The sequence below is a fragment of the Panthera onca genome, chromosome F1 (assembly GCF_046562875.1).
Source record: "Panthera onca isolate mPanOnc1 chromosome F1, mPanOnc1 haplotype 2, whole genome shotgun sequence".
Classification (NCBI taxonomy): Eukaryota; Metazoa; Chordata; class Mammalia; order Carnivora; family Felidae; genus Panthera; species Panthera onca.
The window spans coordinates 56,764,360-56,780,229 of NC_138355.1; the positions used below are offsets into that span (position 1 = coordinate 56,764,360).

At 37.2% G+C, this 15,870-nt stretch overlaps 1 protein-coding gene across 6 annotated transcripts in view; it reads right to left on the bottom strand.

The window, feature by feature from the left end:
• The window catches only part of ESRRG (estrogen related receptor gamma), a 625,896-nt gene that overhangs the window by 48,900 nt on the left and 561,126 nt on the right, over positions 1–15,870 (bottom strand). For all 6 annotated transcript variants that reach the window (XM_060644356.3, XM_060644357.3, XM_060644361.3 and 3 more), the window contains one exon: positions 13,446–13,607. In XM_060644356.3, coding sequence (XP_060500339.1) covers positions 13,446–13,607 — 162 coding nt within the window. The remainder of the gene's footprint in view (positions 1–13,445; positions 13,608–15,870) is intronic.

Here is a 15,870-nt window from a genome sequence, read left to right on the forward strand (position 1 = left end):
GAAATCAGCTCTATATTCCCATATTGTGGCCAGAGAGATGAAGAACCTTTCCTTACAGTAAAAACACTGCCAACCTTCTTAATGCAGTAAGCAGGCCTCTCTTCATAAAGAGACTCCATTTCTGGGGTAGTTTAATCATTTCAAATCCCAATGGGTTCAGAACAACCACATATATATAGTTTGAAAACAGCATAAAAATCCTTTCGGGCAGCTGCTGGCACTCGGTCTAGTTCACAGAATACCACTGATATACAGAACCCGGGGATAAAGCTCTATGGAAGGGTCAACACTGAAATACTGGGCCAGGAGGCACGGCTGACATCTGGCTTAGATCACTCTCAAAACATTTCTTCAAGACTCTTGAGGATGTTTGACAGAAAAATGAAAACCGTGATCCTGAGTGAGTTGCAAAGCAACACTCTTGAGATAAAAATTCAAAATATATTTTGATAAGAGATCAACTGTGCCTTTTAGCCATATAATAATGACAAAGAAAGTCTCCCAAGAGCATCAATTATAGTATCAGGCCTATCATGTACTAACCAGACCTTCAATATATATTTTTGTTCAGTGCGGGAATGGATAGGTATTAGCTTTCACACATGGTATTTTTGGTGGGGAGCTGAATATTACAAAGAGTTTAGGTACATGTTGAACTGAATTTACAGAGCTTATTACTGTATTCAGATTATCTCAAATATTATCATAGTTGATGTTTTAAAGATAACATATCACCCATTCTCAGCCCATATAAAATTGATTCAACCGTACAATTCTAGTATGGTCAGGTTCAAATTAAATAATAAATAATTCTATTCCAAATATAGAACATTGCCTTGGAAGCTTGAGTTAAAGTTCCATGGCCATTACAGAGATGTTAAAACCTAAAACCCTCACAGAATGTAACAGGTCAGATAACTAACCAGGTTAATTAACATTCGTGGATTATTCACAAGCTGATTTTAACCAAACGTTATATACTGATCTGCCAGAGACATTGTTTTCAAAGATAGCATCAGCGTTTACATACAAGTATATTCAGAGAGGCTTTATGAATAAGGCACCCCTCATGTATTCATGTTACTTTGTTTTATGCCATTGAGACACTTCGTTCTGAATTGAGAGCCTCCTCTTAGCAACCTGTAGACACTCTGGCCTGTTGGCCATGTTTTCCCACCTGAAGCTTCAATCGGGTATATTTCTCTGTCCTTTCCCCCTGTATGACACAGAAGTGTTCTGAGCCATATCTAGAGATTAATAATCCTTCAGAAAGGGGTTTATCTCATATATCCAGCCAGATGTGCTACCCAGGCTATACCAAAGAATAACCAAAAATAAAGACAGGTTTATTGCTTGTAATTTGCAGTATACCCTTTTAAAAAACATACCACAATAACTCTTGTATAACATTTTCACTTCTCGTCTATCTTCAAGAAATACATGTCCTAAAAGTACATGCATGTTTTCATATAATGTAACATAATATGGTATAATGTAGAATGGATATAAAGTGAAGATGATAAGTTGCTAATGTTTAATACTATGGATAGGATGCATACTTTTTTCTGAAAAACTGGTAGTGACAATGACAAATGTCAACAATGCCCAAATGGGAACGAAGACTGAGTTTTAATTTCAACTCTGTCTCTGACTTGCTTGTTACTCTGGGTAACTCATTCAGTTTTCCTCGTCCTAAGTGTCTTTATCCATAAGTGAATTTGCAAGTAAAGCCATTTAATATTTATTGAACGCTTTCAATGAAAAGCCAAAGACTGGATTGAGCACTTTATACACATTAACCCACAGAATTGTCCAAACAACCCATAAAGTAAACATTATTATCCCATGTTATGTATAAATGCACTGAGTTCATGGTATGTAGCGATATCAGAATCTGAATCAAGGTCTCTAACTCCAAAGATGCTACAATGCCCACTACAGTGTGGAACCTCCACTTAAAAAGCCAAGTGCTAGAAAATGCTCTCCAAGGTCCATTCTGGTTCTGTCATCCCATAACTAATTTTTTGCGAACAAGGTCTCTCTTCGATATTATTTCACGTATTAAAAAAACCAAACCAAACCAAAACGACAGTGTCACAAAGTTTTCTTCGGGCACGTTTCTGAATAAGCAAGCACATTTTTAAAACTTTGGGGAAAATCTACCATAAAACACTTTACTTCATAACAACAGCAACTCACGGAAATAAATCTGAAACGCTGTCAACAGTTACTCCATGTTCTCCCACAAGAGGTTTACCTGAGTTACGCTCACAGGCGAAACAACCTTCGGGAGTATATTCCTCTCTCAGGCATACACATCTGTGTTGAAGATCCCCTGCCACTGGGCTCCACCACGACACAGCAAATCACAAGAATAAGTACAGCTGGACCTTCTTTTTTTTTCTCCTAAAGTGCTGACCACATCGGGAGGGGTCCGTCTCTCTGTGATCTCCCAGCTGCTCCTTCCCCCCCTCTCCCTCCTCAGCCGAGGCCACCGTGTGCTGACTGGCTGAGGGGCCCGGCACTCCAGGTAATTAATCCTTGCCTAATGTAGGTTAAGCAGGTGTGCAGCCTCCTTCACACGGAGAGGAGGGAGCCGCTCTTCAGAGACACCCCTGGAGTGATCGTGTTTATTAATTGGGCTCCGATGACTCTAAAACCAGATAGGCTATGCTGCTGAGCCGGACGTCCAGTGACCCACTTGCTTAATCTGAATCGAGTTGAAGAAATTGGCCCTTTCCCCTTTTTGATTTTATATTAGCAATTGGCAGTAATGGCTCAATGCCCATTTTGGCGATGAAAGCAGAATTTTCTTACTGGAAGCAAAATTATGTGATCAATGGAGACCGGTAAAAGTTTGGGATTCCCTAAGTTGAAGGGACTGCTCAGAATCACCGAGGGGTGGTATTTACCCATTATATTTTCCTCTTTAAATCACAATGTATTAGCACTTTTTAACTCCTAGAACCACAATATTGAAGTGCCCAATAAGAGATCCAAGTATAAATCGTAAGCTGAACGTTCCTTTCATGCGGAGTTTGTATATTTTGTACTTGATTCCTGACTTTTGCTAGAGGGAAAAAAGAAACTTGGCAAAAATAGTAAAGAAAAAAAAAAAGGTTTTGATGGCTTTAGAGGAAAAAAAGTTTCTTTTCTGGGAAAAAAAAGAAAAATTTTCTTTAAAAAAAAAAAAATTTTTTTTTAAGTTTATTTTGAGAGAGTGAGTACAAGTGGGGGAGGGCCAGAGAGAGAACCCCAAAAATAAACATTTTCTTAAGAAAAATATCAAGGCTGGGGCTCTGGGGTTGCTCAGTCAGTTGAGTGTCTGTCCTTCTCTTGATTTTGGCTCAGATTATGACCTCATGGTGAAGACTGAGCCCTGGGTCAAGTCCCACAGAGCCACATACTCAGCACAGAGACTGCTTAAGATTCTCTCCCTCCCCTTCCTTCTGCCCCTCCCCCCCCCTACACACTCATATGCACGTGAGTGGCTGTCTCACTCTCTCTCTCAAAATAAATAAACAAAATTTAAAAAGAAAAATATCAAGATTTTTATAAACAAATGGAGGTGTTATGTCTGTTTATCATATAGCATAAACTTCTTAGAAGTTTTTGTCAATTAAAGTGATTCTGGCAAGTTAAATAGGTTCTTTTAATTGGATTCTTCTACTTAAACAGTCATTTATGATGGTTGAAAGTGGCCTGAATTGGGGAGGAAGTGGCTTGATTTTAGGGAAAGCATATGCATATAGACAGAGGAGGTATAGTGTGATGATAACTGATGTGTAAAATGCCAAAATGGGTCACTGTGGATTTATTTAAAATAAATCACATTTATTTAGTCACAGGAAAGAGAATAATAAATGTATAGAGTTAAAGGGAGAGTGCATTGACCACGGGGACCCTGGCTTTGGTTAATAAGGAAAAATCATACTGAACAGGAAAGAGGGAAAGGAACCAAATTCCAACTGTAAAATTCACCTTCCCCTTCTCCTTTCTCTACTCTGATAATCCCTCAACAGAAGCGATGCAACAGTCTATTAGGTCTTGATATCAAAAAATATTCCCTGATACTTTCACATCTTTAATTCCTCCCCAAGTGCCCCTAGTGAGTTCAGCTTTCCTTCCTTTGCTTCATCCACAGACCAGTACTATTTCTTTTTACACATCAAAACCACACTTTGTATCTTGAACCTGATGGTTACTTACTCACTGAACCTTGGTCTAACAAGGAAGTAGGCTGGCTTAGTTACACAAAAGAACACAGCCAAGGCTGACATTCTTGGAGAAAAGACATACAGAAGAGCAAAGCTGCATGGCTTTTCTACACTGAGATTGTGATCCAAAATTATGTCAAATTCTCCTTACGGTGATGAAGTATTTCCATTCGTTATCTCTCTCTCTCTCTCTCTCTCACACACACACACACACACACACACACACACACACACACACAGCTGTAAAGCACTAACACCTACAAGTTATTCTATTTTGTATAGGATAATTTTTGAATATTTCTTTTTCCAAAGTAATTAGGTTACTTCCTAGCCTGCATAAACTAATTTTGATATATACAATCCTGGATTACAAAGCTATTTTTCTCTACAAAATATAATGTCTTGTACTAGAAATTCTGAATTCAGCTGAGTAATACTTACACCCTCTTGCAAAAAGAAAACTCAGCAGTTAAATTTTTTGAAGACATCACTTCTCTCCGTGTTTAAAAAGTGCTTTTAAATTACTCTGTATTCTATAGAAAACTGTTTCTCTGATGCTTGAAGTCTCCAGCTGCCACACAATTTATATCTCTTTCTTCTGCTCTTTGTTTTTCAGCCATTTTCCCTGAATGTCAAAGTCAATTTAGTGCATTTCACTTTGCTGAATAAATCAGAGGCGAAATCCTTGCTAAAAGTGAAAATTTGATTTGCTAAAAGGAGCTTAGGGCAACTATTAATCAATATATCCAGAGTGTCAAAGCCAAGGCCAGGATAGACATGCATTCATTTGGAGATTGGCTGAGGCAGATAAAGGGGGGCGCAGGGGAAAAAGTGCAACCAGCCCCAGAAGGGAGGTGGGGTTAGGGTTGGAGGGAGGGTCAAAAAGGAACAGAGAGAAACAGAACATGCCAGTGTCATGTTCTGCTCTTCTCCCTCAAATTCTTCATTTAGAGATAGAAAAAGATATTTTGATTCAGGATTTAAGCATATAGGAATTATACTAATTATAGCTGCTTTCATATAACAATTTCCTCCCAAGATACAAAAGTCTTTCTCTCTTTAACTCATCAAGTAGCCTTGAGAAGAAGAGACAAGTCAGAAGTAACAGCTCCATTGACAAACTGAATTCCAGAACAAAAAGAGTTGGGCCAGGTTTATAGGAGGTCAATAGTTTGATAAACCTCGGGTATTTCAGGTTTCTGAAAGATCATGATAGATAGTAATCCAAATGACTGGACTCATCCTGTCACCTCATCATTCAAAGACTTTAACAATTACCAAGAACTTGCCTGAAAATGATATCATATTTTAGGACATAGTACATATAGACATCTTTAACATTCAGAAATTTAACACTATTGTTTTCAAAAGTATACCAAGTAATCTTTCCCTATGTAAGCTGGCTCAATTAAAATTTTTAATCGCTTCTATTGTCTTAGTACAAAATGTTATTTCCTTAGCATGGCTATCAAGATTCTTCATAATGGGGTCCTTGCTTTTGTGTCTAGCCTCATGCAGCTCCTTCCATGCTTCCACGCGACTCTGTGTAAGAGCACCATCACAGCCCACATCGTGGAGTTCCAGTTGTCGATTCATCTTTCTAATCACCCACTACCCTGGGAGGGTCGTAAAAGCAGAACTTGTGCTTTATTCATACTCATGTGTGTATCTTTTGTGCACACTGCCTGACACAGAGCTCACTAAATACTTTATGGAAGGAAGGAAGGAAGGAAGAGAGGGAGGGAGGGGGGAAGGGAGGGAGAAAGAGGGAAGAAAGGAAAGACGGAAGGAAGGAAGGAAGGAAGGAAGGAAGGCAGGAGGGAGGGAGGGAGGGAGGGAGGGAGGGAGGAAGGGAGAAAGGGATTCAAGGTTAAGCGGTGGAACTAACGTTTTGATATTTGGTGTGGTTGAAAGTCTCTTGACTCACCTTTGCTCCAGTTTACCTGTAACTCTCAATCAAATTCAATGGCCAGTGAATCCAAACAGGAGTAAGGGAGGGGGAGCATCCGATTTTAGCAACCAATCATTGAAGGAATTCTTCAACTATTCAGGTGAGTAGTTAAACAGCAATTGCCTTGTTTCATCAAAATTTGTGATCGGGCATATCTAGGGTACACTATTAGTCAAATGCCTTGATTTTCACTGAGTGAAGGTGTGTCACACATTTCCTTTTTAAATTCATCCTCCTTTCCTTTAATCTTGTATTTTGTAAATGCATAGACAGAATTTAAAGATAGGGCAAATATGTTACATTCACCTAAATTTGTTATGACAGGTAGATAGGTAACCTGGAACAAATAAGATAGTACATTGGTGTGGGGGAAGGGGGGTTGATAAGGATGGGGAAGAAAGACATAATGAAGCTATTGGTAAAAAGTCATGTATGTTGAATATTCTATGAGTACAAGTCCCATTAACAGTGTGAGTCAAACTTCTGACTCTCAAGTTTGTTCATATATAAAGTGGGGATCATAAGAATAAAGCCTACCCAGAGAATAACAGAATTGCTACGAGTAACAACTTAATGTTTGTGAAAGCACTTTGTAAACATTAAATCACTATATAGATGTCAATTGTTTTTGTATTCAAAGCTTAATCTCAGTAAAAGGAAATAATCACATATATATGTACACACACATGCATATATATTTATGTAGACAGAGGTACATGATTCAGGGTAGAGATCACGTCATGTTAATCTTTTATATTTCCCATAGTACCTACCATAGTGTTAGGTACATAGCAACTCAAATACTTAAATTGTACTCAATGAATACTATGAAATTATGATTCCTCTTTGATTAGAGGTATACAACAGCATGGCTATTATAGATGGCAAACATAATTTAGGGACACCTAGTAATGGAGTGTAAGTAATGCTGGAATAGAGATCACGTGAGCACAGGTAATTCAACATGGTTACAGAACAGGCATTAGGTCACAAACAGTGGCACTGAGTGGTGGCAATAAGTCTCTATAAGCAACGGTAACCATGTTTGGGTTGTCTAGGAAAACTTGTGACTTCTTGATTGGTCTCTCTATTTTTTTTCTTCTTCTTTTTTTTTACTTCTAGCAAGGGTAGCTGCAGAAAATGAAAGACCTTAGGTGACCTTTCAGATTATTTTTTTCATAACATAGTTTTCAACTTACTGGTTCCTATTTCCTTATCATAGTTGTGATCTCAGGAACTGATAAACATTCAGTTATTTTAGGTTTGGCCAAGAAGGATGAACTAGATTATTTAGATGCTAATGATCCTGCCCACCTAAGATAGAATGATGACAGTATCCACACAAAGATCCCTTTGGTCAAAAAGTTTCCATCCAACCTTTGCATTACCACTGAGGTTTACTGTGAGTATTTTTGGAAATGGATTTTATTAAACTGACTTTTTAGATCACTTGGTTTTAATTGCAATAAAATGACAATCTATGTGCAGTATCTCAGAAACTAGAATGAACACTGAATATTTTACATTTAGATCATGCTTTGTAATTTGCAAATTAATTATACATATGTGTTTAATTTGCATGTGTATTCTTTCCCTCATTTGATTTTCACAATATAACTAATGGCTAGAGCAATTAAATAACTTACAAAAAATTACTCAACTACAGCTTAGGCTGTCTGATTTTACTTTTAGGTTCATTGCACCCGAAAAAAACACAACTATAGGTACACAGGTATACAAATGTCAGGTACATGAAATGTTACTTCCAAATGTTTGGTAATACTTAATAGCATTATTAAGCCAAGGCTTCGAGTCTTAAATTTACATTTTCTACACTTAAATAAAAGACTCGATTACTTCATAGTTCTGAAATCATCAAGTTCCATATGCAAAAGAAAATTAATCCTGAGGAAAGAGGCTGTAATCACTTCAATTCATTCACAGCAAAGTAGAAATTACAATTACACGTCAGTTTGGTTATGGGATGGGGTAGAGAGTGGAGCCTCAGGGTCAATGAACAGTTTTGGGCTATGCATATTTTCAATCAACTAATCAATAAAAATATTTATCAAATGTCAGTGATACAGATACAGAACAGAATATTAGGTGCTACTTATATATGATATAACTCCCAGTCAACCATGCCCTTGACCTGCACATCAAACCATAATCACACACACATATACACACGTGGAAACATACTTCATGTTACAAATGGAAGCATAATCTTATGGTAATTATTTCCACCACACTTTTTTTTTTTTTTTTGGTGCTTTTTGCCCATATCATTATCACTTAATGGTGCTACCAGTTTTAGGTAAGTAATGGGCATTTGAAAAACCTCCACAACTTTGAGGGTGCCTGGGTGGCTCAGTCAGTTGAGCATCCAACTCTGGATTTCAGTTTAGGTCATGACATCAGGGTTCCTGGGATGGAGCCAAGTCCTGTGTTGGGCTCCATACTGACAGTGTGGAGCCTGCTTGAGATTCTTTCTGTCCTCTCTCCACTACTTCCTCCCTCCCTCTCTCTCTCAAAATTAATAAGTGAATAACTTTAAAAAAATATTTTAAAAATTAAAAAAATTAAAACCTCCACAACTTTGGCTGGCAGATGACATAATCTTAAAAAACTGGTCTCTATAGAAAATGCATTAGAACAACAGATAGATTTTTAAACAGTATCATTAGCAATAAATGTTCAAAATATTCTTGGGTATTTGCCCACAAAATTTACATCCTAATGTAGAAATAGCTTATACATCTTCTTTAGAGATTTGTCATTTCTAGAAAAATCTCAATACTTCTGTTGAGAAAAATATACAAATCCCAACTCAATGAGCAATTTTTGATATATTCTTCTAACGGATTGTTTTTACAAAAAATATTTCAGTGTAAATGAAAAACACTGGTTTCTAATCTTTAGATTTCTGTTTCTTACACGAATAAACTACCCATAAAGACTGTTTTATCACATTATCTTCCTAGTGAGGTTTTCCCTTAGAGCTTAGTATTTCCTGCCTTCACTGAGCATGAATAAAAATTAGAGTTTTTTGTTTGTTTGTTTGATGTCATTACAATAAATACCATTTTATAAATGTGACTAAGAGGCCCCGAACTTATGCCGAGTCCTCTTGTTCAGTAGGACAGCTGTTTAATTTGTCATGTTAAAAATAAAGAAGCCTACCTGAAAACTTACCATATATGATAAAAGAAAAAAACGTTCTAAAATATATTCATTCACTTAATTGTTAAAATACCCTTCCATTCTTTTAAAGTGAACAGTCGGATGAGACCCATAATATATTTAAGCCACTTATATAGGTCAGCTAATATGGGTTATGCTTTTTTAAGCACCATCTGACTAAGCACATTCTGCATTTTGCTAACAAAGTAACGGTACATAATAATATTTTAATCAACCACAAAGAACAATAATAGATCTGACTGCTGGGCTGATAATCGTCTTATCACACCCTGTGAAACCTAGCTCTAATATTTGACGGAGCCTCCATTACTTGGCAGCCCATTCTAAAAAAAGGCCAACAATGGGGAGAGAATGAAGTGGAGTGTGCAGTAAGTCCGTATCTACATAAAAGAGATTAGAGGCGACAGCGTTCCATTTTACAGCTCAATCATATTGTGTTAGCATGCGCTTATCCGAGCGCGGACGAAATTGAAAGAGAAATAAAAAAGAGTCAGGCAGATAGGAACCAGAAAAGCGAGGCATGAGCAATTTCCAAGGATATAAAAGGATGCTAATGGCGGGGCCCTGTCATTCTTAAAAAGGGCTATTAGGGCACCATCATCTGTTCTTGTGCCCTTATGCTCCTCCAGCTAAAGTCAAGCATTTTCTAAAGCCCTTGTGATCTTTTTTCTTCTACAGATAAAGTATGGTCATGTTTTGTAAGAACACACTTTTCCATTTATATGATTTATTAAAGTAAGTCAACTAATTCGATTTAGTGATAAAAAAAACACTCCATATGTATTTTCTTCAATATTTTCTTTTGTTGAATTCTTCATTTTTTTATGTAGCAAAAGCAAGGATACAAGAGTGCATTCCCAGCAGTGTAGAAAGGCTACTGATCTTATCTTAGATGCTAAACTTAATTTTTGAACTGTGTGTGTGTGTGTGTGTGTGTGTGTGTGCGTGTGTGCGCGCGCACGTGTGTGATTATACAAACTGAGAGCAGCATAAAGAGAGCAGAGGCTTATATTTTGGTATTAAAAAATATTTCATTTTAATTTTAACATAACTTTAAAATGCTTAAGACAAAGACAGGTGGAATTTCTGTTCTGATTTGGCTTTAATTCAGGCTCTGACCCCAGTTATGAGGACTGGGTCATGTTATCAGGAACACGATTTTACTTCTATCATGGCACAAATGTGACCTTAATCTTTATATTCTCTTTGTCTCCCTCCCTCCCCACCAGTCCCCCATCCCAGACTCCACACTGCTGCTCTGCCCAACCTCCCTGAACTCGGGGTACACCAGCACTCTAAGATCAGAGCATCCTCTTCCTCTACCTCAAAGCACTGCATGGCACACTCATTATTTAACAATTTAAAAGAATTCAGTTAATTCTTGTTCAGCTAATCCTTTTCTGAAAAGCCAACCCACTCCTTGCATCATTTAAAACACCCTGAGGGTATCGGGAACACCAGAGCTGTGGAACACCAGAGCTGTGAATCATCACTTCACAGTGACCTCCTCTGGCATTTGCTATGGAGAGAGAATAACGTCAGTCCCCACCGATTCTAAGCCTCAGCTTAAGACTGAACACATAATCGTATAGTAATTGTTTCCACCACTGGAAATGCTGTTACTCATAGTTATTTAAAGTTACTGTCTTCACAAAAGTCACTAGAGCCCCTTTACTGTGACAAGTTCCTTTGTAAGCTGACATTTCTACTTAGATGCACAACTGGACCCACAAATTTATCACTGACTTTCCCTTACCAGAGAGCACTGTAAGGAGTTGTTGCCTTTTATTGGTCTTTATTATGGGATGTCTGAACAATATTAAAGGATTGGTTTAACATGTATCTCAATTCAGGGAGAACTTGGGCAGAGTTCTCTGAAATAATGGGTGGTTTGGAGTCATAGTTACATGGTCTTTCATGTCGTTATCAATAACATTAACATTATTATCATTAATATTCTGAAATGGTTCTGTGAAATGCAGTCAACTGGGTCTCCTGACTCTACTCCAGGAAACAATGCTGAATATATGCTTTGATGGCACCGGATACGTTTGTGATTCCGTGTGTTTTTACCTCTTTATGCTTCAACTGTCCCTAGCTATGAATCACAGATAATACTACTCGATTCCCAGGTGAGAATAACAGTTCTCAGTTGGGAAGCTGGGGCACAGTTTTGCTTGCCAGTGGACATATGTCCGTACCTGAGGACATTTTTTGTTTGTCACAACTCAAGGGGACTAGTGGTAGAAGCCAAGGAAGCTTGTAAGCACCCTCCCATGAGCAGGAAAGTCCCCCACAACAAAGGATAATTGGTTCCAAGTGTCAGTAGTGTCAAGGCTGAGAAGCCCTGGGTTAGAATAATGATATTTTAAATATGTGCGTATAGGTAGGTGTGCCTGGCTGGCTCAGTCAGTAGAGAGTGCAACTCTTGATCTCAGGGTTGTGGGTTCGAGCTCCACACGGAGTGTAGAGATTACTTTAAAATAAGATCTTTTTAAAAAAATTTAAAAATAAAATAAATATCTGAGTATATGTGTGTGTATGTGTGTCTCTGTTTATATAAAATAATAAAATATGTAAATACAAATGATATATATTGATTATCTTCAAAAGGGTCTGTGGATACTTCAACAGATGTTAGCTTTTGTTTCTTTTTGCTTTAAAACACTTCAACACGCTTTGCATCCAGGTAAGTCAGAAAAGTCTTCATACATTGTTTAAGTGAATTCTGATATTTCCTAATGCTACAATTCCCAAATGTCTCAACATCTTTCAGCATATCCTTTATTCGTTTTTCTAGAAGTCACACGAGTGTGATTACAATCGAAGTGCAATATCAACTCTCCAGATGATCAAATGTTCCTCCTTTCACGTGCAGTAACCCTCGTATAGGTATCTTCCAAAGAACACACTCAAGCTCACCTATTTAACTAGTTTTGACTTAATTTGGGGTGCTTTATTAGCAAACAGTGTAAGACAAAGTAGCTAGTATAATACAGAGTGATGTTTAAATTAGTTTACAATTTGCTTGGCCTCATCTAGAACTGCACCGAACAAAGCCATTCAGAAATGTCAGCTGTGTTCCTAACCACTGTAACAAATTGTCGCCTGAACGCTGCACACCTAATGACTTCAAATTAGCTTCACTGCGATATCGCCTGACAGTTCGTTACGACTGTTAGCAACATAGCTGGCGTATCATGACCAAGAAATTGGTTTCAGTGTGGGCTGGGAAAGGGACTTCCATCAATTTGATTAAAGAAATTACTGTAGCATTCAAAGCATAAAGACAAACTAGTTTAAGGAGACAGAAATAAGTTAACTGTGCCAGGAAAACAGTGCGCATCATTCAAAAACTTGTTTCTTAACTACCTGAAGATCAAAGTTCAAACAAACAAATAACAAATAATTCAAGCAGACTACTAAAATTCTCAAAACTTGTGACCAGCTCTATGTTTATGGATGGTATGGGATTGGCCAAGAAAGCAAAGTAATAGGCTACTTTCAAATACTACTTTTAAGTTACCGTATGAGAAACTGTATGATGTCAATTTAATATTCCTTTTTATAATCTGTGTTCAAATCCATGGGAAATAGTAAATGTCAACCAAAGCAGAGCTTATAAATACAAATAGCAATTCAGCGTAAATAGCCACCACGAACAACAAAATGAGTTATTCTTAACAGGCAAAAAAAAGGTACATTAGATAACTGCTGACAAAGACATTGTTTTAAGTGAAAAGAAAAAGCAGAAGTATCTCCTGAGGGGAAAGGTCAGAATTTTAAGACGAATAAAGACATATTTTTTTAAAGATACACTCTTCTTTATCTTATATTGGCAATAGTGCCTTTGCATATGAAGAAAATAACAAGTGTTCGAGGTGCTACAGACATAGAAAGGTTTATGATTCGATTAGGATCAGCAAAGCTCTAAATTAAGTATGATAAAAACAAATGTAGACGTTAAAAACCATACTAGTGAGAAAATTTTGAATTTGTCTAAATCTACATAGGCAACCTAGGGAATCATCGCAACCTTTTCTGTTTCATTTTTTTCTTTTCAGAAAATGTACCTGGAATATGCTTCGCCCATCCAATGATAACCACCAACTCTCGGTCAGCCAAGTCACACAGTGTAGTGAGGGCTTTGATGTCACTGTCAGGGACCGTAGGGTCAGGCATGGCATAGATCTTCTCCGGTTCGGCCACCAACAAATGTGAGACAATCTTGTTATCTGCAGGATCAGACCAGAGCACTACAAGATCACTAGTAGCATCACCCCTGTTTCACAGACCCTAAAGTATGCCGCATCTTGAAAAATAATTCAAATGGTCTACAATAAACCCCGAATATTCTATTTACGTTACAATATATATATATAGCAAACAGTGTTCGGGAAAACTCATAGCAAGAAATAAGCCACTGTGGTTGTAACAGAATGTATTCCTTTCTTCTTTGCTCTACCTGCCTTTGCTGGAATGAAGCATCTGTCCTGTAATGAAATTTTTTATAGCAAAGAGATCAGAGAAGTTAGATGCTTTCTAGGTTTGCTCTTTGATTCTTAAGTGGGATTTCGGGAAGCAGATGAAATAGTATGCAACATCTTTAAAATAAAAATCCACAATGAGCCACTGAACTGTGGAATATAATGTGGAAGGCAGAGAACTACCAGTGCCCAGAGTCGTAATGGGCACGAAAGTCATTAATTGTCTTAATTCTTTTAAAGAAGAGCAAAGGTCAGAGCCCTTCTGCCTGGGTGAATTACTGACTATATAACTCTATCTCTGTGGGATGCATTAAATAGGAATTTCTCTCCTTTCTCTCCCTCCCCACACACCCAGCCAATCTTTCAAATATAGCCAATATCAGTTTCCAGAAAACTACTCCTACTTAAAGGCGACAATATTTTCTCTTTGGAGCGCCTAATTCTTTAATCCTCTATTTTTATCTGTTGTCTTTAGCTCATTCTCTGGCTCGGATTTATCTGTCTGAAATTTGTGATATATGTTTTTAAAATCCTTCATAAAATAAACACTAGAGACAAATGGAAAGCATCACATCAAATGTGTTTTATTGCTTAGGGGCATGTGAGAGTTTATGGAAAGGCTGTAAAGCCTTGCTAACAGAATGATTTTTCTTGTTGGCCCTATTTTCAATTTCTATGTGTAGCTTTAGAGTTTGTACTTTCTTCTAAATTAAGAGATACAAATGGGTAAGAATAAACCCAAATATTTTTATGCTCTATGTACTGCTATGACTCTAGAAAACCAGGGCATTAAATGGGACTTTTGTGAGCAAAGCCAAAGTTTCCTCTGTGTTTACTAGATAATTTTCCTTTCATTATTAACTATTTAACCCATCATTAACTTCTTAACCCTAAATGAAAAGACTGCATATTTCTTAGAATTGAAAACGTAGCATGCGTTTTGGTCTTCTTTAATGAAATGACAAGGAAATTATACAAGCTGTAATTAGCAATTTTTCTAACATTTAAAAACTTTATTATTATGGCTGCTTTAAGAATTACATTTATTGCAAATAATCAACAGATAACCGTTCGTTGGCAGGAATATTCAATTATCACCAAATTGAAAATGCAGATTTGGGAGGAAATATTCCCAAACACCATATTTTGTAGGAAAAAAATAAAATTAAATATAGATTCTTTTTTTTTTAACTTTTAGGATCTGTGAAGAATGGCATTTGTTTCTTGTATATGCTATGGAAACAACACCCTGTATGTTTAGTTACGCTTGGAAAAGTTTCAACTTTCATTGCTCTGACAATGCGACAAAACCTGTCAGCAACCACTGGATTCTCAGGATTAGAAGCAAATGCAACATTTAACAAAGGGCACAGAAATGTACCCAAAGAAAATCCTGACTCTAGTTCTTTTAGTACTGAGAAGATGGTACTTGTTTTACCCAAGTCAGTGGACTTGACCGGAAGGGTTAGAGAAATTTGGCTGAAGCGAAGAAATTCCCATTATTCGGAAAATGGAATAGCCGACAGCACTGTTTCTAGGTAAATCTTATTTAATGTTTCCCTAATTAGAATCAATAGAACCCAATTTTCATTCTTGGGCTTTTGTAGTACACAAACAATCAGTCAGGGTCCAGAAATCTCCCTGAGCCACTTTCTCAGCAAAGCCCAGGCACAGCCTCTTGACTTATCTGACAGGATCTGAAAATTAAGTTTTATAAATGTTTGTTACAAAAACACACTAATTGGATGGACTAAGGGAAATTAACACAGAGGCCTTGAGATAATGAGTAATGATTTATTAGGAGTCCTCTTTATCTCAGACAAATGGAGCTCACTGAAATTGCTATAATCTTCTTAAAGGTACTCGACAAGCCACTTCCCAATTTCTCAGGTTTACGCCGAAAACCATAGATGTTCCTCTATCAGGTAGACTTACAAACGGGCTGGTGCTCATTTTTCTCTCAGAAGAGGAAATTATCAATGGTTTCAGTCAATGTTCGTACAAAATGAAT